The sequence below is a fragment of the Rhinichthys klamathensis genome, unplaced genomic scaffold (assembly GCF_029890125.1).
Source record: "Rhinichthys klamathensis goyatoka isolate OS25496 unplaced genomic scaffold, OSU_Roscu_1.1 h1tg000993l_1, whole genome shotgun sequence".
NCBI lineage: Eukaryota > Metazoa > Chordata > Actinopteri > Cypriniformes > Leuciscidae > Rhinichthys > Rhinichthys klamathensis.
Window position 1 is genome coordinate 35,301 of NW_026607293.1, and position 25,051 is coordinate 60,351.

A 25,051-nucleotide genomic window follows, 5' to 3' on the forward strand; every position below is an offset into this window, starting at 1 on the left:
CATTGTTTTTAATTAACATGAGCATGTGAAACAATATACACTACCGTTCAAAAGTTTGGGGTCGGTACGATTTTAAATACTTTTAAAAGAATTCTCTTCTGCTAACCATGGCTGCGCTTATTTGATTAAAAATACAACAAAAATCAGTTATAGTATTAAATATTATTCCAGTGTAAATCAGCTGTTTTCTGTGTGAATATATAGTAAAGTGTAATTTATTCCTGTGATCAAAGCTGAATTTTCAGCATCACCAGTGTCAGTGTCTTCAGTGTCAAATGATCCTTCACAAATCAGTATAATATGAGGATTTGATGCTCAAGAAACATTTATTATTATTATCAATGTTGAAACAGTTGTTGGTCTGTCAGTTGTACAGTTTTTTTTTTTTTTTAGGATTCTTTGATGAATAGGAAGTTCAAAAGACTTTTGTAACATTATAAATGTCTTTACTGTCACTTTCGATCAAATTAATTATTCCTTGATAAATAAAAGTATTGATTTCTTTCCTCCAAAAAATAAAAATAAAATTCTCACTGACCCCAAACTTTTGAACGGTAGTGTACACGATAACATTATGCTGATTCGAGTGTATATGAGGAGCTCTTTTCCAAAACGCAATAAATCCATTTCAATAGTTTTCAGGAAAATTAATTTTTTTACCTAGACCCACACATTTTGTGAATATTCAATTTAGCCTGTTAAAATGTTTTTTCCCCTCAGTCTGAACATGTTGAACAATGATTATTAAATAAAACAACAATATTGTTGATGATAAATTCAAAGTTTTTTTTTTTTTTTCAAAACGCTATAAATCCACAAAAGAAAAATCCCAAAATGGATGATTTTGGCCACTTAATTAAGTTTTGTTTTGTAGAAAGCCTTTCTTTAAAGTGAATTTCGTTTTGTATAAATTGTATCTTAATTTTAATAATTTTTTCATCAACCAATTGCCTGGATTTAATAAATAAGAAGCAAATAGACAATATAATCATGACATGGAGGCGCCGGCGTGGTCACTTGCATTGCACGTGAACTGGTGCGCATCTCATCATAAATTAACCGAAATTCAGCGTATGCCTCACAGGCATGAGAAATATATCTATATAGAAAGCTTGAAATGTCTTTAAACGAAACAATTAAAAACGAAAATAAATAGCATACTCTCTGATTATGTAATCCATTACATGCATTTCTCTCTAGGCACGTTCACTACAGAGATGCTGATCGTCAATTTCATCTTTGCAGACACTGACACACAGAAAACAGTTGATTAATAAAAATAAAATAAAAATTTCGATTTTCGAACGATATTCGACTTTTGCTCCTTGATTGTCGAATGCCATTTTTGGCAGAAATTATAAACAGAAACCTTTGGCAGCAGCATCTACCCCAGGTGTAGGTCTCACTGGCTCATCAAGGCCATCAAAAGTGTTATCACCGTTTAAAGCACTCATTTTGAGGAATGAATGAACATAAACAAACCTCTGTTCAGCGCGCCGATGTTGGATTGCGTAGAACCAGCCCGTTCTCATCCCAAGGCGTCATATACTGACGCTTTTGCCAAACCGTCTATATCCAACGCACATGGCACCCTTTAGCGTCAATATGAGACGCAGATATATGGCGCCTCCTAGTGGTCTAACCCTAACACTACCCCAGACCTAAACCTACCCATAACCGAAGCGTGTTATATTGACGCTAAAGGGTGCCATGTGCGTCGGATGTAGACGCTTTGGCAAAAGCGTCAGTATATGATGCCTTGGGATGAGAATGCGTTGGTAGTACGCTCACTGAATTCTGATTTGTCGAGAGAGGATTTATCGCATTTAGGCTAAAAATAGGTTTGGCGCTTATCGCGGTTTGGAAAAGAACTGCATCTTGCAGTACATTTTAAACAAGGAAATATAGCGATTTGGCATGAAACATTGATGGAGCAGTGAATAGGTTCAGAACACAGCAAAATGACATGACAAACAAATTTTTTTTTTAAATGGCGTTTATCGCGTTTTGGAAAAGAGCTCCTCATATGTACGTTCTGTAGCCTACGATAACTGGCGCAGTCTGCTTTATTAGTGTTTCCCCCTGTTCGCACTGCTTGAGCTTAAATGCTTTTGTTCTTTATATATTTTTTTGTTTAGTTTAATGTTTTCAACTAAAAGAAAACCTTAAAATATAATGCAAGCTTGTTATGTTTATTGCCTAATCGTAAGCTTGTTCAGAAATAGTGACAAAAACTTGATGAATAAAAAAATAACGTCTTTCTCGTTAAACGTCATTTAAATAAACTAATATTTGATTTTTATGAGCTAAAATATTCGAATACAATATTTTTGAAAAATGCCCATCCCTACTCATTAGCACTCATGCCACTGACCTCACTCCGTTCCCACGGGTCTCGGCCCCCGCCCTGCTTGCCACAATGACATCCTAAAATTAAAGGTGATTTTTGTCAAAAACCAAAACTCTGACTAAAAGAAAAACCTGTATAAATATTAAGTGAACAGCATAGGAGAAATAGCAAGCACAAGGACAGCTAAGCATTTATGTGTTACACCAGAATTTACCCTCTATGGAAACACACACACTTACAATGTTGTTACCTTCCTGTCACCCACAAGCACTGCACCGTTTTGCCTCAGCAAAGGTCCACCTCATTAGGTCTTGGATGGAGCCTGATATAATGTGCTATTACTAATTAGCAGCCCGGCCATTGATGTTTCTCCTATCAAAAATGTGTGTGGGGTGATGGTGGTGGGGGGTTGTTCTAGACATCTACTGCTTTTCTTTTCTTTTTTCTTTTTTATAAAAAGAACACAATGATCTTCAAATATTCAGCAACAGACATGCCATCCATTCTTTGTTTTGACTGCCTTTGGTTGTGCAGGTCAATACGCAAATGGGTGCACAAATTAATGTAGAACCATCGTCCAATTAGTGAAGCTGACAAACATTGATTAAATTCTGTTCATCGTGAATTGCCTAATTTATTGTGATATTATAATAGCATAAATTAGACAAGGGGGCAGGTGGGCTTTTCCTGGATTATATGGGATTTCCATAGTATCTTCATGATCTAATTAATTTAACTCAGGTGGCACATTTCTCAAATACTGTACGCAATATTATCCCATTACTTTAAACATTAGAGGCACAAATCTAATATTTTTTGTAGTGAGATCAAGTAGATATGTTTGATAAATTATTATCTAACATTAAATGAAATTAGCATGAACAGTAGCTTATTTTAAACAGATTAAATGATGGTACCCACCCATCTACAAACTGTGATTTATAGTCTTAATTCACTGTAGCAAAAAAATGTTTGACATTAACTCATTTTAATTACCAAACACATTTTGTGTACAACCCTGTTACTGCATGCTTTCGCCCCGTTCTTAAAAAAAGTAACAAAACCATTAACAATTACAGAACAATGATTAATTAACAGATTTTAGTATTTGCCAATGTTGCCTTTATCCGGTCTCCATTAAGCCCTGAAAGCTTTATTAGTACCATCTTATCCTGACAATCAAGGATCTGAGATCTAATATTCCCTATCCAATTATGACGAAAGGTAATCTAAACTACTTTTGCCTCCTACACACAACAACACAGCCCGATCTACTGCAACAGTCATCATCATTGCCCAGAAAATGGCAAAAACAGAAAACAGAAAGAAATTAGAAATTCCTCAAGAGAGGGCTTCTGGACAGATTAAGACTGTCTTTCTGTCTTAAGTGAAGCACATGCAAAATGATGTGAACTTTGCTGCAAAGCAACAGATGCAGAAAGATAATTATAGGCCTATTTAATAATAATTTGATATTCATAAGCCCTCTATGTAAAAGGGAACAGCCGAGAGGTCTGTAGAAGCTGTTGACATTTACTATACTGAAAACCACTTCTGGAGAATTAAAATAATAATAATAATAAAATTCGCTAAAACTAAATGCAAGTAATTGCTATAAATTGTGAATTGTATTGGCAGGGTTGTTTGATAAAATGTTTTAAAGACAGATAAATAAAAATATGCACAAGGACACATGCACTTCTGCAGTGATAAAGCAACGATTCCACAAATTACCAACAATTTGTTATTTGAAATGACAATGTAATGGTCCCTGTTTTGCAATATTGGTTTTTACCAGTCCTTCTGAGAATTAACTTTAAAGTGTGCAATGAAGAAATGTAAGTAAAATATAGGACTCGTTACTTAGTATGTTGGGGGGCTTACATACTGGCTAACAGGTACAAATCAAATGTGTTTTTCATAGCCTGATCTGTCAGATATAGTGCTTCTCTCACACTATCAAATAAACACCACATATAAATACATTTGTAGCACACCAAAGATTGCTTGGCAGAGTATAGCATTTTCCCAGCATGCATTGTGGCGGCTGAAATCTAATTTGTTGCCTTATTATTTCTGTTGTATTGTACTGTACTGTAATTCATTTGTGTTCTCCTGTTTATTTGTGTTTGTTTTCATGTTATTTGTTATGACACTTGCAAGTTTTATAACAGTGTTTTCGTTCTACTGCTAGTTACCATACTTTCACAGAATGTGCCAGTTCATTATTCGCCTTGTCATGTCTTTCATTTTTCAGTTCAAGCTTTAAAGTTAAATATGAGGTTACAATGTGAAATAAATTATGTTAAAATACTGAGCTATGCATAACTGTATTTGTTATGGACCTACAGGTCACAAATCACAGTCTCTAAAACAAACTGACCATCTAAAAGCTATTATACTATTTTATTCCACACATTACTGTGGAAAGATATTTAAAAAAGGGCTGTTCGAACATCTCACTTGCACACAAACAACCACACAGGTGTTATGGATGGTTTTAGCAGAAGCTAAGTAGCCTGGTTAAAACCAGACCATTCTCAGTTGTAACTGAGTTATGGTCTGGCAAAGCGTCATAGACAAATCATTTCCAGAGGGGCGTCACCAACGGACGTCGTGGATAGGCCTAAAACCAATCAGAGCGATGAAGGAGATGACGTATGCAGAGCGGCGGAGAAACATCTCTCAGTGTTGTTCTTTGCTCGATTTTTAACAAAAAGGAAACGTTTGAATCGCTTAAAACAGACGCGATAGCTGAATCGAACGAGTGATGTTCGACGGCGGCATCCATCTTTGTAATGTAGGCTAAAATCTGCTTCAAAATCCCAGCGCTGTCGTCATTGTGTAAAGCCCGCCCCAACGTTTCTGATTGGTGCCTCGATTTCGACGGATTGGAAATGGGCTTGAATGAGCTCTTTGCCAGACTAACTTTCAGAACAAATCTAAATTTGCCGGAAGTTGTCTGGGTTTTCCCAGGCTAGAAGCTAAGTGTTATACGTCAAAAATGTAGTGCACCAATGAGACTAATGCATTTTTTCCTCTATCCCGTGCTCTACTTCTCTCTGTCTTTCTCACTCTTGCTCCCCCATGTCTCATCTCTCAGTGGGCCATGGGAGTAAGTAGCTCTAATGCACATGTCAAGGTGAATCAGTTTGCTTCGCTGAGCTTCTATCTGAACATGGAGTTTCTTCCTGGATGATGGTAGGGCCAGAGGTCACTGGTAAGCCTGAAGGGCCATGTTACACATCTATACACATCTCATGGCAGCAGTGTCTGTTCATATACCCCGTGTTGTTGTGTTACCTGAAACCCGCCCACCAGAACCCACATAACATATACTTATGAACAAATCTGTATACAGTACACCTATTCTGGAGAAAAAACAGTCACTAATTTAAGAATGTAACAGATGTCATGTCAAATCAAAATGTATGAGGAAAAAAGAGTATCTGTATGTAGTCTAATTAGTATATTATCTAGTGTGGAACAGAACACGGGGATCTTGAGACACGTTTTTCAAAGTTCAATTATTTCAACACTGCATCTTAAAAATGTGGGGTTCATAAGACGTGACAAAATAACCAAAGAAGCCTGTCTGCATATTAACCATTATTATATTAATATTAATTATATTATAGCTGCATTATTATATTATTATATTAATATACACTACCGTTCAAAAGTTTGGGGTCAGTGAGAATTTTATTTTTATTTTTTGGAGGAAAGAAATCAATACTTTTATTTATCAAGGAATAATTAATTTGATCGAAAGTGACAGTAAAGACATTTATAATGTTACAAAAGTCTTTTGAACTTCCTATTCATCAAAGAATCCTAAAAAAAAAAAAAAAAACTGTACAACTGACAGACCAACAACTGTTTCAACATTGATAATAATAATAAATGTTTCTTGAGCATCAAATCCTCATATTATACTGATTTGTGAAGGATCATTTGACACTGAAGACACTGACACTGGTGATGCTGAAAATTCAGCTTTGATCACAGGAATAAATTACACTTTACTATATATTCACACAGAAAACAGCTGATTTACACTGGAATAATATTTAATACTATAACTGATTTTTGTTGTATTTTTAATCAAATAAGCGCTGCCAGGGTTAGCAGAAGAGAATTCTTTTAAAAGTATTTAAAATCGTACCGACCCCAAACTTTTGAACGGTAGTGTATATATATATATATATATATTTTTTTTAAATAGCACAGACTGAACACAATAACACATCCTAAGTCTACCTAGGACAGACTGCAAAATAGATTTATGGATTGTAGGCCAGTTATATGCCAAAAGACATGTAATATATTCATTTCAAAATATTGTTTTTCTGCTATAATGTAATACTTGTGAATTACACTACCGTTAAATGTCTGCAGTCCATTCGATTTTTTGTCACGCTCACCAAGACTGCATTTATTTAATCAAAAATACAGTAAAAACAGTAATATTTTAAAATATGATTACAATTTAAAATAACTGTTCTCTATTTTAATATATATTTTAAATGCAATTTATTCCTGTGATGGCAAAGCTGAATTTCAGCATAATTTCTCCAGTCTTCAGTGTCACATGATTCTTCAGAAATCATTATAATATGCTGATTTGCTGCTCAAGAAACATTTCTTATTATTATCAATGTTGAAAACAGTTGTGCTGCTTAAAGGGGTCATATAATGGTGCATGCACTTTTTCAAATTGATTGTACTGAAATGTGTGTTGGCAGTGCCTGTACACAACCATCATATAATGATAAAAATCTATCCAGTGTTTTTGTTTTAATCTCCTTATATGTTTTCCCATGTCTCAAATCGAGCCGTTCGACCGTGTGACGTCACACAGTCGGACGCCCCTCCCACGATTGTTGATTGACAGCAGCGTTTCAACACAGACCCGCCCTGAGCGAGCTGTCATCGTAGTCCGTCATTGTTGATACGCTGGAGCAGAATGGCGTCTAAGCGATTGTGGTGTTCTGTTCTTGGGTGTAATAACGAACACAGCAGTCATTTTGATGTTCCTAAACCCGAACCGCTGAAGACACAGTGGCTGAGTTTTGTTTTCGAAGGGAATATTCCCCACGATCAACATCAATGCTTTCATGTTTGCGCGAATCATTTCTCACCTGACTGCTTTATAAACGAGGGTCAGACTCAGTATAAAGCTGGTTTTGCTAAGAAGCTGCTCCTGAAAAAAGAATCGGTACCAACTATTCGTGTTCCCTGCCGCACCTCCAGAAGAAGTGAGTGTAAAATTTTATTAACCTTTATATTAATCTTTGCAAATCGCTTGCACGCTTCACGATGAATGCAGCTAAGGTTTACACTCAGGGTACATTACGGCATGTTTTCTATGTACGACATTCTCAATATAATTCATAATCCCACGTTTATAATGAACAACACGTTATGGTTATTGTGTCAAACTGAGTACGTATACATCAGTAAACACATAGCGTTTGTACATCTCACTAAGTTACTCTAACGTTACCCTGCCAGTACATACAAAGATAGATCAAAGTGACATTACGTTAACCAACCATTCAGAAACGTTCTGTTCGAGCCTTAATTGTCTAACTTCTTTGCGGCCGTCATCTTGTTCCGGGTCCGACTCCGGTTCAAACTGATACGATTGCACAGATGTGTCCTCAGAGACTCCCGCTGCCATTCTTTCTCCAAAATATACCCTCAACTGTTGTCAAGGCAACACTCCACGTGCGTTGTGTCTAAACGCCCGCAGAACAGAGGGGCGGAGTGAGCGAATCTCATTATCATTTAAAGGCATATGCACTGAAACGGCGTGCTGAAAACAGAGCTGTTTTTGACCAGGTAAAATTAGTGTTTTCTTACAATACTAATGAGAATTTTTAATTAAAGTATATTACAAACTTTTCATTTAGACCCTAAAGAATCAAATTAACTTGTATGAAAATGGCATTATATGACCCCTTTAATGTTTTTGTGGAAACATGATAAATTTTTTCAGAATTTCTGAATGAATAGAATTTTTTTTCGGTGGAAGAAAAAACTTACATCCAAACTGTATATTCATTCATCTGGATGATTTTTTGTTTTTTAGCAAATAAGCAAAGAATTGTGATTCATAAAAATTAATTCAATCAGATTTTACTGAAAGTATTATAGTATTATAATAAAACAATGCTGGTTTTGAGCCTCTAAACAGCATGAGAAACATTATACTTTATGTAACTTAGACATGCAACTGAGTATATTTTTTTTAAAGAACAAATAACTTTAAATTATTTCAGAGAATAATTTCTGAGGTATTTCAGCTGTCCACTATGCGTTACTGCACTTACGAGTTCAGCCATTAAATCCGTCTTAATTCCCTCTCTTTCTCTTTCTCACTCTCCCTTCCAGCTGCTCCTTACCAAACTGTCTGTCTATCACCTCCTATCTGTCCCTCTCTATTCATTAATAGCCGTCTACTCCAGGAGACATCTGTAACTTCCCATTATCTGTAGACACACTGACCACGGTTGAAGATCAAAGAGATGGCATGACGCATTAGAAGCAGGCTATAATGTTCAAATTCAGGAGCCGGGAAATCTGAAGAACCTCTAAAGACAATGGCATGAAATATGGGGCAGCTCACAGCAGGGAGGGCTGTCAGTTGCCGTAATGGACCCGTATGACAAAGAGAGAGCATTCTTGCCATCCGGTCAATGACATCGATCTAATGACATTGTGCAGGGTGTGCGGCGGTGGCTCCACATATTGCACGATTTCTACAGCTACTCTAAACGCGTGATAAAGAGAATTGTGAGTCGATGGCATTGAGGTTCTCAACATCTATCTGCCTATCTACATCTCTCCTGTGAGGAGGAACGTGGAAGGATGTTTGTCAAGTAAAGGGTTCTGTAAGTATGACAGAGTGTAATGTGATGGTTGCGAGGCGAATGTGATCAGTTATCTCAAACACACAAAACGTGTACTAAATTATCTCAAAGATACACATACAAATGCACACGAATCAGAGAACAAGATAACTTCAAACATTTAATGGTTCACACATTTGTCATCTGCCTGCTGAATTGGGCACAAATTCACAGACGGGTGCACAAAAACACAAAACATGCACACAACACACAGCCATTCATTCACACACAAACGCACAAAGAGGAACATCTAAAGAAGTCTGGGATCTCCCTCGCAAAGCGCTCTGAAATTAAAATAAAAACACTGCAACACAGCCCGTCAATCAAAAGCCAAGGTTTCAGACACCATCTGCATCCAAAAAGAAAAAAAAAAAGAGAGAGAGGAAGCTGAACACAGCCTCTCATCCCCCTGATCCCTCTCTCTTTATTTGGCTTGGGTAATTGGAGTCGGCCATCTCTCTGGCTCTCTAATATTCATTACCATGTTGGTAATTTACCCAAAGACGGTTGCGTGCCTTCCACGCTTTTCAACTCTCATTTATGGCTGTTTGAAAAGATCAAGCTGGGAGCAAGCCTCTGCAGCCAATAACAGCTCAGATCCTTCACCGAGACAGACAGGATGGAGCATGCTGCCCCCAAATGGCTATGCTGGAAACTGACAACAATAAGACCTGTTTTCTGATTGGCGTCACAAAAAGCTGCTTTGAATAAACACTGCACTAAAAAAAGCAGAGCATGAGCTGGTGTTCTTATTTACATCCCACCAAATCATCCTCATGTTGTTCTAAACCTGTAAGACTTTCTTTCTTCTGCAAAACATAAACATATTTTTTGAAGAATGGTTTTAAAAAAAAAATTATCCAGTCAGGTCCCATGTTGTTTTGGCCCCCAATGTTCTTAAAAATATCTTCTTTTGTGTCATACAGGTCTGGAACGATATGAGGGTGAGCAAATGATGACAGGATTTTCATCTTTTAGGTGAGCTATCCATTTTATTAAGTCCTCTTACCTTGGAGTTTAACAGATCTATTTCATATAAAATGTTTTGTAAATTGTATTATTATAGTTAAATTAATGTGACTGATCCCATAAAACCATTGTTTGTACTCTCTGAATTGAATTTGAATGCTCTGAATTAAAATTACAAATGATTGACTGAAAGTCTAGGCATGGTTTCACAGACAGGGTTTAGATCAAGCCAGGATCAGAACTTAACTCAATTAGGACATTTAAGTAGCTTTTATAAACTGCCTTAGAAAAAAAATATGGCAAAAAAACAAAACAATGCCACTGACATATTTTAAGATATGTTACTTTCAGTTAAAACAGCTCAACCTTGCATTTTAGTCTGGGACTAGCTTAAGCCTCGTCTGTGAAACCAGAGGTAATTGTTATAGGCAAGGCAAGGCAAGGCAAGGCAAGTTTATTTATATAGCACATTTCATACACAATGGTAATTCAAAGTGCTTTACATAGGAAGAAATAATTAAAACAGTTTAGAATAAAAAATAAAATAAAGTACAGTAAAAACAGTCGGACGAACATTGGCACAGTGCTCATTCAGTAAATGCATAGCTAAACAGATGTGTTTTGAGTCTGGCTTTGAATGTGACTACTGTAGGAGCACATCTGATCTCTTCTGGAAGCTGGTTCCAGCTGCGGCTGGCATAATAGCTAAAAGCAGACTCTCCATGCTTAGAGTGAACCCTTGGTATTTCTAACTGATGTGATCCTAATGATCTGAGTGATCTGTTGGGTTTATATTCAGTGAGCATATCTGCAATATATTGAGGTCCTAACCCATTGAATGATTTATATACCAAACTTTATAGGGTGAGTATAGTTTGTATTTAAGTTATGTAACATGCATAATGTATAGTTTGGCTATGAATTGAAAGAGCTTAAAAGGAAATAGTTTGTAATGAACTGGTTTAGATAAACAGTTGAGACAGTGAACACACACACACACACACACACACACAAACGCCCACTGATCAGCCCATTGAGCATCAAAATCACTTCAGTGTTACTAGTAAGCTTTTCACTTAAACACAAAATGTTTGTGATGAAACCACATTCTAGCAAAGCTGCAACACATTCAACACTTCTAACAGAGTAAGTACACAGAGTTTGGTGTGTAATCGCAAATGTCTTAGGTAAGACAGATCTACATATCAGAGCTCTGTTCAAACAATATGTTCAGCTTGAACAGATTAAGACTCACATCTCTGCAGAAGTTCTCCTCTATCAGTGATAGTACATTCAGTCCAGCCCTGCTTACACATTGTATTACCGAGAAACCTTTCTGTCACGAAAGCCCTCAGATGTCCAATTCCAAGCCCCTGAGCAGTGGATGAGTGCTCAGTCTCATCCTTTCATCCCACTCTCTTTCATCTGTCCATGTGACAGACAGCAACATCGTGCCACAAAAGATGAGTGCACGTTTGGCTGTGTGTCAGCTTTGACTTGAATTGACGAGCTCTGCAACTGATTGTGACACGGTTCTGCCAAGGATAAAACTTACTAGCTAAGAACATTGACGAAACCAGAAACTGCTGTCAGTGAAGTTTTCAAGATTTTCATGATTTTGGCCAGCATTTAGTCATGTCAACAAGGTGCACAGCAATCAAGGTCGATATAGCTAAAGTAGCCAGTGATACATTTACATGATTCATTTAGCTGACACTTCTATCCAACGCAACTTAATGCTACTGAGCAATGTTACAACATATTAGCAAGATAGTATATGAAGATAGTATCATAGATGTGCTGTAATACAAAACTTCAATATTGGCTAGAAAGATACCAAATAGTACAGAGATGTACAGTAGGTGGCACAAAACAATAGTGAATAAGTAAATATTTGTGTGTTTTTTGTGGGGTTTTTTACTACTTTAAAGTATACTATAGTTCAAAAGTGTGAGTTTTGTAAAAATTTTTTTGATGTTTCTCCAATGCTCCCCAAGGCTGCTTCCCTTTCAAGGGAACTCGCGCTGCGTCGATTGACGCTAAGGGAACGCTTTGCGTGATGATGTCTTGAAGCACATGTAAAATCAGTCCAATGGTGTGGCGGAACATCAGAGGCGGATGACGTCATGAACCAGGAAACTATAAAGCCTGCCCAAACAAAGCAGCGCCAGCTTCTGTGTCTTCACAAGCGCTCTATGTGAAACTGTTTTGTCTATTTGGTGTTGTCTATATATATATATATATATATATATATATATATATATATATATTCAGTTATGGCGAGTAAGAAGCAGCAGTTCAGAATGTGTGTGCACCTCTGCTCGCGATATTTAACGGGTGGGGACACACATGTTTTGTGTGTTGTTTGTTTGGGTGAGGAGCATGCACGGTCAGCGCTCGAGGGCGCTGGCTAAGAGCACTGTGATGTGCTTCCATTGCGGACACTCCGATCCCGCCTGACGCTCTTTAGCGAGGACGCTCAGGCTCGCGTTCCCCACAGACTTGGGGTTCGCAAATGGATTTGTCAGCGGGGTTAGAGACGGGCCCAGCCTTATCTCTGCCTTCACCTGACAGATCCAGTGCCTTCTCTCAGGGTTTGGAAGCACGCGTTGCGGTTACTTCTGCCCCGATTGAGGCACAGACACTACAGCTATCTAGTTCTCAGGAATTAGATATTGTTAGTGTTGAAGCAGGAGATACTGAGCACTCGCCACCTCAGTCTCATGCTTTTAAGGAGCTTGTTGAGGTTGTAACGAGAGCGGTCGAAAGATTAAGCATCGATTGGCCGGCAGATTAGCAGGAAGTTCGTTCTAGAAGCAAACTAGACGAACGCTTCCTGCCCTCTCGTTCACAACCTTAACGCCGGGGCCTTCCGTTTTTCCCTGATCTCCACACCGAGGTGTTGAGATCGTGGGAGAAACCAGTTTCCTATAGAGTTTATAGTCCACAAACATCTCACTATTCCTCTATTTCAAACTATAAAGAGCACGGTTATGGGGAGATGCCAAAGGTGGAAGAGACGCTCGCGAGCTATCTCTCCCCTGAATCAGCATCTTCCCTCAAGGCCCCGGTATTACCCACCAAACCAGTTAGAGTAACATCAGCTTTGGTGGGTAAGGCAGGCTGCAGCGTGCCTTCATACCATGTCACTGCTGCAGGCTTACCAGGCTGAACTGTTAGGAGATCTTGATGAGGGCGGGGGTATTGGTCCGGATGCGGTTTGCGAACTGCGTCAGGCCACAGATTTGTCTCCCTGGTGGCCACTGAGAGATATCTCTGGTTGAATTTGAGCAATATTAAGTAGAAGAGTAACAACTGACCACAGGGGTTCCTCAGGGTTCAGTTCTCGGACCGCTCCTCTTCTCCATTTACACCACATCACTGGGACCCATCATACAGGCACATGGTTTCTCTTACCATTGCTATGCTGATGACACCCAGCTCTACCTCTCATTTCAACCAGATGATCCCACAGTAGCTGTACGGATCTCAAGCTGTCTGGCGGACATCTCGGCATGGATGAAGGAACATCACCTGCAGCTCAACCTGGCAAAGACTGAGCTTCTCGTCCTCCCTGCCAATCAGTCTCTACAGCACGACCTCACTATCCAGCTAGATTCTTCCTCAATCACCCCATCAAGGTCGGTCAGAAATCTTGGAGTAATCTTTGATGATCAGCTGACCTTCACAGACCACATTACAAAGACAGCTCGATCATGCAGGTTTGCTATGCACAACATCAGGAAGATCAGGCCTTTCCTAACTGAGCATGCAACACAACTTCTCGTCCAGGCCCTGGTCATTTCTAGGCTTGATTACTGCAATGCTCTTCTGGCTGGACTTCCATCATGTGCAACTAAACCTCTACAAATGATCCAGAATGCTGCAGCTCGTCTTGTCTTCAACGAGCCCAAAAGGGCCCACGTCACTCCTCTGTTCATCTCTCTGCACTGGCTACCACTCGCTGCTCGCATCAAGTTCAAGGCTTTGACGCTTGCTTACAGATTGACCACAGGTTCAGCTCCCTCCTACTTCCACTCACTACTACAAGTCTACATCCCTACCAGAAGCCTACGATCGGTCAATGAGCGACGGCTCGTGGTACCATCACAGCGGGGCACAAAATCACTCTCCAGAACATTCTCATTCACGGTTCCATGCTGGTGGAATGATCTCCCCACCCTCATCCGGAATGCAGAATCCCTGACAGCATTCAAAAGACAACTGAAAACTCATCTCTTCCGGGAGCACTTAACATAACATAAAAAAAAAAATAAAAAAAAATCCTTTCCTCTAAATCCTCGCTTGCCTGGCTTATGCTACTCCGAGCTATGTCTGAACTTTGTATTTTGAGCACTTCTTGCGTTGTTTTTGCCTCTTCACGATGACTCGCTTGGTTTAGTCCTCAGTTGTAAGTCGCTTTGGATAAAAGAGTCTGCTAAATGACTAAATGTAACTTTTTAATGGATGCTCCTATTTCACCCTCTGGCCTCTTCGGCAATGCTGTAAACTCGGTTGTCGAGAAGTTTCAGGAATCAGCTAAGCAAGCGGCTGCATTCCAGAAACTCCTCCCCCGCCGTACTCATGTCTCCAGGGCTGCTGAGCGGGAGCAGCCCTAGACATCTAAAGCCAGCTGCTCACACCGTGCCACACAAAAACAGAGCGTGGCTTCCCGTGCTTCCCCACACAAAGACTGGGGACACAGAAAGTGCACTCAACCGCAGCCTTCAAGGGGTAAGACGGATCTGAGGACCGACATTATTTCCAAGAAGGCTGCGGGGAAAAGGTCCTGACGCCCGAGGGCGCAGGCTATTGAGGGCAGTCCCCCTTGAAGCAGAGCGGTTAACACCTCATTATACTGTGCCCGTCTCCCTTCGGTGCCCTCATAGGACCGTTATGCTAACCCTGCCACCTCGTGTGCTTCAGGGCGCAGCGGTCTCCGGCGAGCACATATCTCAGGGTCCACCCGGAAACGTAGTGGTCTTGGGATGCCCGCCTCCTCTGAGGAGGGTCCCAGAGCAGTCAGTTCAGTCGTTCCCTGCCGGTTCGCCGTTACAGGGCGACGGATTGATTGCTCAACAACAACTAAATCCAGAAACTCTCGAGAGGCTGGTACCTCTAGTAGAATTTTTGACAGCGTGGAAGCTACTGCCAAATATTTCTTGTTGGGTCCTGCAGACCATAGAAAAGGGTCATCAAATACAGTTCGGGTCTCGCCCGCCCAGGTTTATGGGGGTCCACTATCCACTATGGTGGGCCCCGAGCAGGTTCTGGTAATGGAACAAGAAGTGAAAACCCTGTTGGAGAAAGGGGCCATAGAACATGTACCTCCCTCCAGCAGGGATACCGGGTTTTACAGTCAGTATTTAATCGTTCCAAAGAAGGATGGGGGGGTTGCGTTCCATTTTGGTTCAAAGAGTTCTGAACGAGTCAGTCATGCAGCTAAAGTTCAAAATGTTAACACTGAGACAAATTGTGCCACAGATCAGATCCGAGGACTGGTTTGTCATGATAGATCTCAAGGACGCATACTTCTACATTTCCATCCTTCCATTTCACAGGAAGCTCCTGAGGTTTGCTTTCGGGGGCAAAGCATACCGATATTGAGTTCTTCCGTTTGGCCTAGCACTATCACCCCGCACTTTTACGAAATGCGTAGATGCAGCTCTGGCACCACTGCATCTGCAGGGTATTCGCATCATGAACTACATCGACGGTTGGTTGATTCTAGCTCAGTCGCATCAGTTGGCAGTTTGGCATTGAGATGTCGTCCTCGCCCACATGAAAGAGCTGGTCCGCACAGACAACACATCGGTGGTCGCCTATATAAATCACCAGGGGGACTTGCATTCGCGTCCGCTATACAAACTGGCGCAACAAATCCTCCTGCGGTCTCAGGGGAAGCTGCTGTCACTCAGAGCAGCTTACATCCCTGGGGCCCAGAATATTGAAGCAGACATCATGTAGAGACAGGGGCCGAGGCCCGGGTAATGGAGGCTCCACCCCGAGGTGGTGGAGCAGATATGGAGGGTGTTCGGACAGGCACAAGTGGATCTGTTTGCGCCTTGAGAGACGTCTCACTGTCCACACTGGTTCTCCCTCACGCATCCAGCTCCTCTCGGACTGGACGCGATGGTACAGACGTGGCCAAGGCTACGTTTGTATGCTTTTCCCCCGATCGCTCTGCTCCCGGGATTTCTGGAGAGAGTTTGCAGGGACCATGTACGCCTGCTCCTTATACCCCCGCGTTGGCCGGGCAGAGTTTGGTTCCCCGATCTACTGTCTCTCCTCGACAGGCCTCCACTGGAGCTTCCCATCAGGAGGGACCTTTTGTCCCAAGCAGAGGGCTCTCCGAACTGTGGAACCTGTGGGCTTGGCCTCTGAGGGGCCCCAGCTCATAGGGTCAGGCCTCTCAACCGAGGTTGTAGAGACCATTCTACAATCCAGAGCTCCCTCCACGAGGAAACTTTATGCCCTGGAGTGGAGAGTTTTCACTTCATGGTGTAGTGACCATCAGTTGGACCCAGTTAACTGGGTCCAACAAAAGGGCCCACGTCACTCCTCTGTTCATCTCCCTGCACTGGCTACCACTCGCTGCTCGCATCAAGTTCAAGGCTTTGACACTTGCTTACAGATTGACCACAGGCTCAGCTCCCTCCTACTTTCACTCGCTCCTACGAGTCTACATCCCTACCAGAAGCCTACGATCAGTCAATGAGCGACGGCTCGTGGTACCTTCACAAAGAGCCACAAAATCACTCTCCAGAACATTCTCATTCACGGTTCCATGCTGGTGGAATGATCTCCCCACCCTCGTCCGAAATGTAGAATCCCTGACAGCATTTAAAAGACAACTGAAAACTCATCTCTTCTGTGAGCACTTAACTTAAACTTAAAAAAAAAAAAAAAAAAAAAAAAAACCTTCAAATCCTCACTTGTCTGGTTTATGCTACTCTGAGCAATGTTTGAACTTTGTATTTTGAGCACTTCTTGGGTTGCTATTGTCTCTTCACGATGACTCGTTTGGTTAGTCCTCAGATGTAAGTCGCTTTGGATAAAAGCGTCTGCTAAATGACTAAATGTAAATGTAAATGTAACTGCCCGGTTGGTACAGTGCTGGAGTGGTCCTCACCGCATACATTCGTCAGATTTTATTCTTTGGACTCTACACCAGGGTCTCGGGTGCTTTCGTCCTAGTGCTGCTCTTATGATTTCACACAGGACAGACACTTCTCGCTATGGTGGCATTGGTATAGACGTTCCCTTAGAATAAATGTTTAAATAAAACTGGCCCCAAACTTTTCAATGGTAGTCTAAGTATTTAGAAGAGATAAACCTTTGTTTTCATGTACTTCACGGTTTTGTTACAGTAGAAAAAAAGGGCAAAAGGTAAATAATTGGCAGTAAATAAACAGGTGAAGTGAGATGAAAAGTCAACAAGCTAATGTCAGATCTAAAAAAAAAGGTTAACAGACTAAAAAGTAAGTTACTGACAGCCGATAAGAACTGAATAATTAAAAAGTCAGGGAAGCTGGTAAACAATGAGATGTGTAATTAGAAAACAGACAATGGACTTGTGAATACATAAACAATTTCAACAGTGAAATGTATCTTACACTGTGGAAAAAGAAAACAATAAAATGAGATACGTGATAAATAAGCACACAAGAGTGCTGGTAGAGAAGTGATACCTCTGTGGGCCAGCTTCTGAAGAACATTCCTCAAACGCTGCACTGCTGCTGGAGTCACGTCGTAAGTGTAGGGAACTGACCCCAAATAACTCTGACACCCACCAAACAGCCGATCTGAAAAATAAACACACACCTCTTACAACCACATCATGTACATCACCTATTATAATAAAGAAAATAAATAAATAATCTTTATTATATTTTTACTATTATACCTCAAGGTATCAACCATACAGTATGTATACAAACCACCCTGATAAAAGACATCATGTTGTGCAAATATCAAATAATCAGGTATGACAATCACAATAAATGATTTATTGAGCAAAATTAAATTAAATTTCTGCAAAGAAACCATAATAGTCTGATTTGTATAATGCAGTGTTGTTCCTCTAGATTGTGATAGTGACCATTATAACATAAAACCTGCCCACCCATGTTAGGCTTGAAGGGAAAGCACAACTGTTTGTGTCTACTGGCCAGCCGTTTATTTTTATAAGGTTGAAGTTTCTGCTTGGAGTCATAACCACTGGGGTTTAGGGCATTTTCTTTCTTTCTTTCTTGCTTTCTTTCTTTCTTTTTTGACACTTTCAAGATAAGCACACAGGCCATCAGGTAACGCACCTATATAGAGAGACACACACACATTATCTGGCCCCTTGTTTATCTCCCCATCACCAGGGACCCAGTGCCACTCAATAGTCTGTTGCTAGGCAACCCAAACCATGGCTCAGATTGGCTTCATAATTCAATGGCTATCTGGGCGAACAGGGAGGATGCAGGGTATAGCCGTGGTCCTCACGAGGAATACTAATGACCACAAGTGTTCCTTCACCATGTAAGAGCATTTTTTATATATTTAAGTGCGCCATGACGTGATGAGCTCTGTCAGACGGTCAATACAATCTGCCTTATTGTTTTATTGCAAATAATTCCGCCATTGTAAATTCCAGAATGGCTCACTTAGTATACTCTCTGGGATTCATGTAGGTCTTTAGCAAAAGGATATTTGTCTAATATGTGAACATGAGCATGTTAGAACACAGTAGGGAAGAGTGAGCGAGAATAAGAGCAACAAAAAAATAATTCAATGCGATGAGAGGAACCAAACAAGAGAATAAGAATTTAAATTGAGACAACAAATAAAGCTTTAGTCTTCAAAAGCAGCTTCAGTTTACGCAAGCAAAACATCCTACTCTGCCTCCTTTTGACTTGAAACCTGCCATGTCCAAACTTTTTACATACACACCAGACACATGACATAACCACCAGCGAACGGACCTTTTCACTGCCTCCGTGTCGGTTTCCATAGCAACCTCCCTCACTGTCGGGTGGCTTTTTTTTTCTAGCCGTCTCCGGGAATAATCACACTCTAATTACAGTCATTGCACTCAAATATAGACTCGGCTGCGCTTGCTTCTATCCCACGATTCCTCGAGCTCTACACTGTACAACTATAAAACAGACCCTTAGGGAAATAGAGTGAGTGGTTATATAAAATCTATCAGGCAGTTTGAATTATCAAACATGATACATTTGCTTCCCACTTGGTGGTAAATGATATGCTTCTAGAACTCTGCATTTTGTCACTCATTTGCAAAATGCTCTTTATACTGCTAAATAACAGCTCTGAGACCCCTGGCAGGTCCGTCGTCAACAAAATCCTAGACCGCTCTATGATCACTATTAGAGCTGAAGTGAAAATGAATAATATAGATTGACATTTCACAACATTTGACCTTATTCAGAGAAGGTTTGGATCACTCAATCTTCCTCTGTCATTTGATCAAATATCTGGCCACACAGAGACAAATGTCTGGCCACACTGACCTTATACACAATCAAATCAATTATATTCAAATCATCAGCATTTCTAAAACTGCTTAGTATGTTACTGAAAATGAATGTTAAATATTAAGAAATAAATGATAATGTAAAAAAAGTTAGTACTTCAGTTATTGGCGGACACAGTATCACACTTATATAATATTATATGATGAAAAAATATATTTCTCTCTCTCATAGTGTTAAACATGACAACACGTAATTCAACACAAAAACCTTAATGTGCTGTAATTCTTGTGATCTACCACAAGGAGGAGACTTAACAAGCAAAAAGGGAGACTGTTACACTCCTGTTGCAAGTTCACAGCACAGGAAATGAACGTGTATAACATATGGTGTATAACTATATGAGCTGTAAATACTGTCTACATCCATTATTCAAGATGATGGCTCAAAATTAATATATATAATATAATGATATATTCAGTTATAGGTGGCCTATTTTCTGTGAATGTGTGAGACTCATTAGCCACTATAGGTAAATAACTAAAAGTATAACATAGTGCCTTAAATGGTAAAAAATATTTGCGCTACAAACAAATGTGTTTATAATTATGACAATACGTTAAAATAATATGGTAAGAAATACCAGTTTGCAATATCAAGCAACATTGAGCTGTTTTTGTACAGCTAAAAATAAGGTGGATACATACATACATACACACACACACACATACATGCACACACATACATACACACATACATACATGGCACAACCCTGTGTTAATAATAAAGATACACACAGTTGTAATTGAAATTGCAAACAGCTTAAATCAGTCAATTTTGCCAATAAACCTGATTTGCAATGAACAAATCAAACAAAGGGAATTGAAATATCTCAACACAGCAAATGTTTCAAGTGGTTTCCCCAAATTCAACTGAAAATGCAAAGGGTGGCCATGGTGGAGACAACCCTTCGGGCGGCCATGACGGAGAGGACCCTTCGGGTGGCCAAGGTGGAGACGACCCTTTCGGGCGGCCATGGTGGAGAGGACCCTTCGGGCGGCCATGGCGGGCAGGACCCTTCGGGTGGCCATGGCGGGGACGTATGGCCCCCCCCAAAAAAATTCTTGGGGGGAATGACAGAGTCAGAAAAAGCCTCTGGGACAGGCTCTGGAACAGGGACAGGCTCTGGGACAGGGACAGGCTTGGGAACCATCACATAAACGGTCTCTGGCTCGATGTGCATGGCGCGATCAGTCTCTGGCAGAGCATGAGGCATTGAGAGGATCAAACTCCCAGGTGTAGTGGAACAGATCGCGGCTATCCAGGGCCAAGGCCGCGATCTGTCCAGCGAGCTCCCAGCTCATGATGTGATTCGGTTCATAATTGTTCTCCTGCAGTTTTATTGTCCTCTTTCCGTGGTTGAAAAACACTGATTGATCGATATTATGTATACCTTTCGGTAAGTTGTACTGTATCTTTAAATAACAAGTAACAGATGATTGGTTTACTTGAACTGAGGCGCAGCGATCTGTCACGTCACATTTACAAGCGCCAAAACGGTATTTATTGTCTGAATTTTTAATAAAATGGACAGAACCTGAGAGCTGATATTTTTTTCATATTCAACCTGCTCTGTCTTGTCTGTCGGTCTCCGTGTCCTCTTTGCTCCGCGATTTTTCTCTGCGTGAGAAAATGGATGTGTGGCGCGAGAGCGTGTGAAAGGTGTCAATTGCGTGTCTCACGTTGAATGCGTGAGAGTTGGCAGCCCTGCTTTTAGAAGGGGGATATATCGTTGGCAGCGTTCCTCCTTCCGCCATGCTTCTTCTCCATGAGAGGATTGTTTACATTAGACTAGAGTGCGCACTGCGCCACATGCACACAGTGCTTCTACTATGTGGGGATTGTTTACATAAGAGTGCGCACGTGTTTTGCGCAACATATACGCAGTGTTTTTTAAGCGGTTGATAATAAGCTAATGCGCGTTCTAAAAGTCTAAATTCGGATCTATAATTTTTCACGGTATTTTGAAGTCCCCACGATAACAATATCGTGCATATTCATTACCGCGATTTATCGCATTACCGAATACCGGCACATGTCTATTGTGGAGAGATGAAACAAAACTGGAACTTTTCTACCCTATGGGTCAGCGGTATGTCTGGAGGAAGAAGAATGAAGCATATGCTGAAAAGAATACTGTCTACAGTTAAGCATGGTGGGGCTCGGTGATGCTCTGGGGCTGCCTTGCATCCTCTGGCACTGAAACCTGCAGTGTGTGGAAGGTAAGATTCATTGACGTATCAGAAATCCTAGGAGAAAACGTCGTGCTGTCAGTGAGGAAGCTGAAGCTTGGGCGTCATTGGACCTTCCAACAGGACAATCCCAAGCATACCACAAACAGAAGTAGTCCTGGAAGGTTCTACAGTGGCCAAGAATATTATTGAACTGGAGGCCATTGCTCATGAGGAATGGGCTAAGATTATTTAGAAACGCTCCTAGAAGCTGGTGTCTGGTTATACATCTCGTTTGCAGCATGCCATAACTGCAAAAGGTGTTGTACTAAATACTAAAGATGCTTGCCATGAAGGGGTTGGATAATTTTGAGACCGCAGAAGTCATCAAAAAAGATGCATTTTCAGTTGAATTTGGGGAAACCACTTGAAACAATTGTTGTGTTGAGCTATTTTTTCAATTACTTTTGTTTGATTTGTTCATTGCAAACAGCTGAAAGTCTGTAAATTTTGCCAATAAACCTGATTTGCAATTATTCAATATTGAATAATTCCGATTATAACGGTATAATATAATAATAAACTACAATGATTTTACAAGGAGCTATTTTAATTGATTTTCAATTTATTTTTGTTGTTTAATGTATAAATATAACTCCACTAAAAGGAAGGACTAGACATCATTTAAAAATAAATTATTTCAATTGCATTCTAAAAATAGTTCAGTAAAACACATTTCTTAGACAAGAGGCCAGTTGTTGATATTGGCATGACTCTAACTGGTGGATCTGGGATCGATGTGCACAGCCAAATTAAATAGAGAACTATTTGGGGCAAATGACTCTATACAAAAATGACTGAACAGACTGAGCAAGAAAGCAGACGGCATTTTAAATAATTCGCTGAAACTACTGAACTGAAACAAACTATAGGAAAAATCCAAATGCATAGTAACTAGAAAACTTATATTCTACTATGTACTATGTTGGATCTGCTTTACTCTTTAATGGAGTAAAATATAAAACTATTGAAATGTCTCCTGTCCTCCTCTCAAGTTATGATTCTTAGCCCATCACATTAAACCCATATTCAACCGAGCTGCCGTCACAAAATGGGCGAGGATCTGAAATGAATTGCTGTAATATAGCCAAAGATTCACAAATAACAATAACTCATGACTTCCTCCACGATGGTTGTTTCAATAAGAGAGCAGGTCGTGAGGATGCAAACGGAGCTCTTGGGAGTGAGGCAGTGAAGCATGTCTCCCATTGACAATGCTGAGGCAATTATTCTAATCAATGAAACAAGTGAAACACGATGTTGCAACCAAATCGATAGTAATTCAGATTTTTTTTCCCTGAATTCCTTTTCCCTGTCTGCTGGTCAATCGAGGTCTAGTGTATAAGTCATGAGATGGGCAGATAATGACAGAACAGGAGGCTGCGGTTGTGTGTGAGAGACAACAGCCACAATGAACAACAGAGAGCTTGAAAAATATTCAGATACCCAGTGAGCTGTTCAAAGATGTTAAAACCAATACTATACTGAGTCTCAGACAGACCACACGGATCGCCGCAGAAAATCGATTTCACCGCGCAGTGATACTAATGAAGATAAAGAACAGCCAGTGCCACAGAAGAGGAGTCCATTTTTGCAGCATTAAGAACCACAAATTCAGTAGATTATCTGGATTTGCTGAGGCCTTCGTTCATTGAGGCAATTAGTTCATTTACAGATCTCACTGAAAGTTAAGCCAATACAACATGGTTACTAAGACATTATACCTTATCGGCAATGCAATATCATAGTGTTCGAACGATATGGAGTCTTTGATGGCAGATGTCGATGCTGATATCAGGGTGGTCGATGGCTGATATAAAGCCGGCATAAACTATATCACACCATTTCTTTAAAGATAAACAGCATGCTGCATGAAATTTATATTTATTTACATAATATTATAAATAAATCAAATGACTGCTACAATATTTGAATAATTGATATAAAGATATGACAACAGATCAATGCTTGTCTCACCAGGAAAGCAAACTCCTATGAAGGAGCACTACAAATACTAAAGTGGTGCTGGTGTTATTTGGTTATGAAGTGTTTTTTCAGTGTTAATCTTGAAAGCCAAAATTACTCAAGCTAAGTCAGAACTAACAAAATATAGCATATTAACTAACTACAGGCTCCTTCTAACGATCAGATCCAAAGGTCCTTTGCCTTTTACTAATTAGAAATACATCTCTGTTCTTCAAACTGGTAGTATAATCACCATAATGATTCCCCTTACTAACATTTCATTTTACCAGCATCACAGCATGGAATACAATATGTGGTTTAATTTTTTCAGTCAGTTTTTCCTTTTCTGTTATCCCATTTCTGCATGCTTAACTGAACATTTGTCAATTTTAAAATAGATATGGCACTTTATGAGGACTTTTGTTCACACATCAGAGTGAGATATTATAGGTTACAATACATTAAGCCAATAATATCAAAATAAGTATTTCATAAAAAACAAGCCTGGCTTCTTGTTTCCAATAGAACAAGAATATTTCATATTTCAATTACTGAAATGTTAAACCATGAATTTTGCATGTTTTGTCCTAAGATAAAATAAACATGAAAACATTAATTGTTCATGCATCAACTTTCAGGAGAAATTTCAAACCATTTCAAATCGTATTCTTCAGAATATAATAGTTTTCGTGTTTAATAGTTTTCATGGACACTACAAAAACGTTAGTTAGAGTCACAGTAATTTTTCAAATTTGGAATTTTTACATGATCATCATAAACATCAAAACTTTTTTCAATGAGTTTATTAAGTCTAGTATTGATTTTTTTATGATCAAAGCCATAGTGAAAATGGCATTGGAAGCTTTTTCAGGATCTTACAATATCCCATCCTTCAGCAATTATGCTTCCAACACAACAGACGCTGGTCTAAGGGTAGGACGCAAGGTTTTAAAGACAAAGTTCAGAGTACAGAGAATGTCAAGTGGTTTGGCACTAGTCTGTCAGTCTGTGAAAATACACATACATACTGCTCCTGTCCAAACAGAAAAGGTTAGATAAGCAGATAATGACTTGCTATAC

The 25,051-nt window shown here is 39.9% G+C and overlaps 1 protein-coding gene across 1 annotated transcript in view; it reads right to left on the reverse strand.

Moving 5' to 3' along the window:
- ptprn2 (protein tyrosine phosphatase receptor type N2) overlaps window positions 1-25,051 on the reverse strand; it is a gene marked incomplete at its 3' end in the record, with an annotated part of 132,853 nt that overhangs the window by 31,566 nt on the left and 76,236 nt on the right. The window contains exon 3 of the mRNA XM_056244497.1: window positions 17,925-18,038. Within this exon, the coding sequence (XP_056100472.1) occupies window positions 17,925-18,038 (114 nt within the window). The remainder of the gene's footprint in view (window positions 1-17,924; window positions 18,039-25,051) is intronic.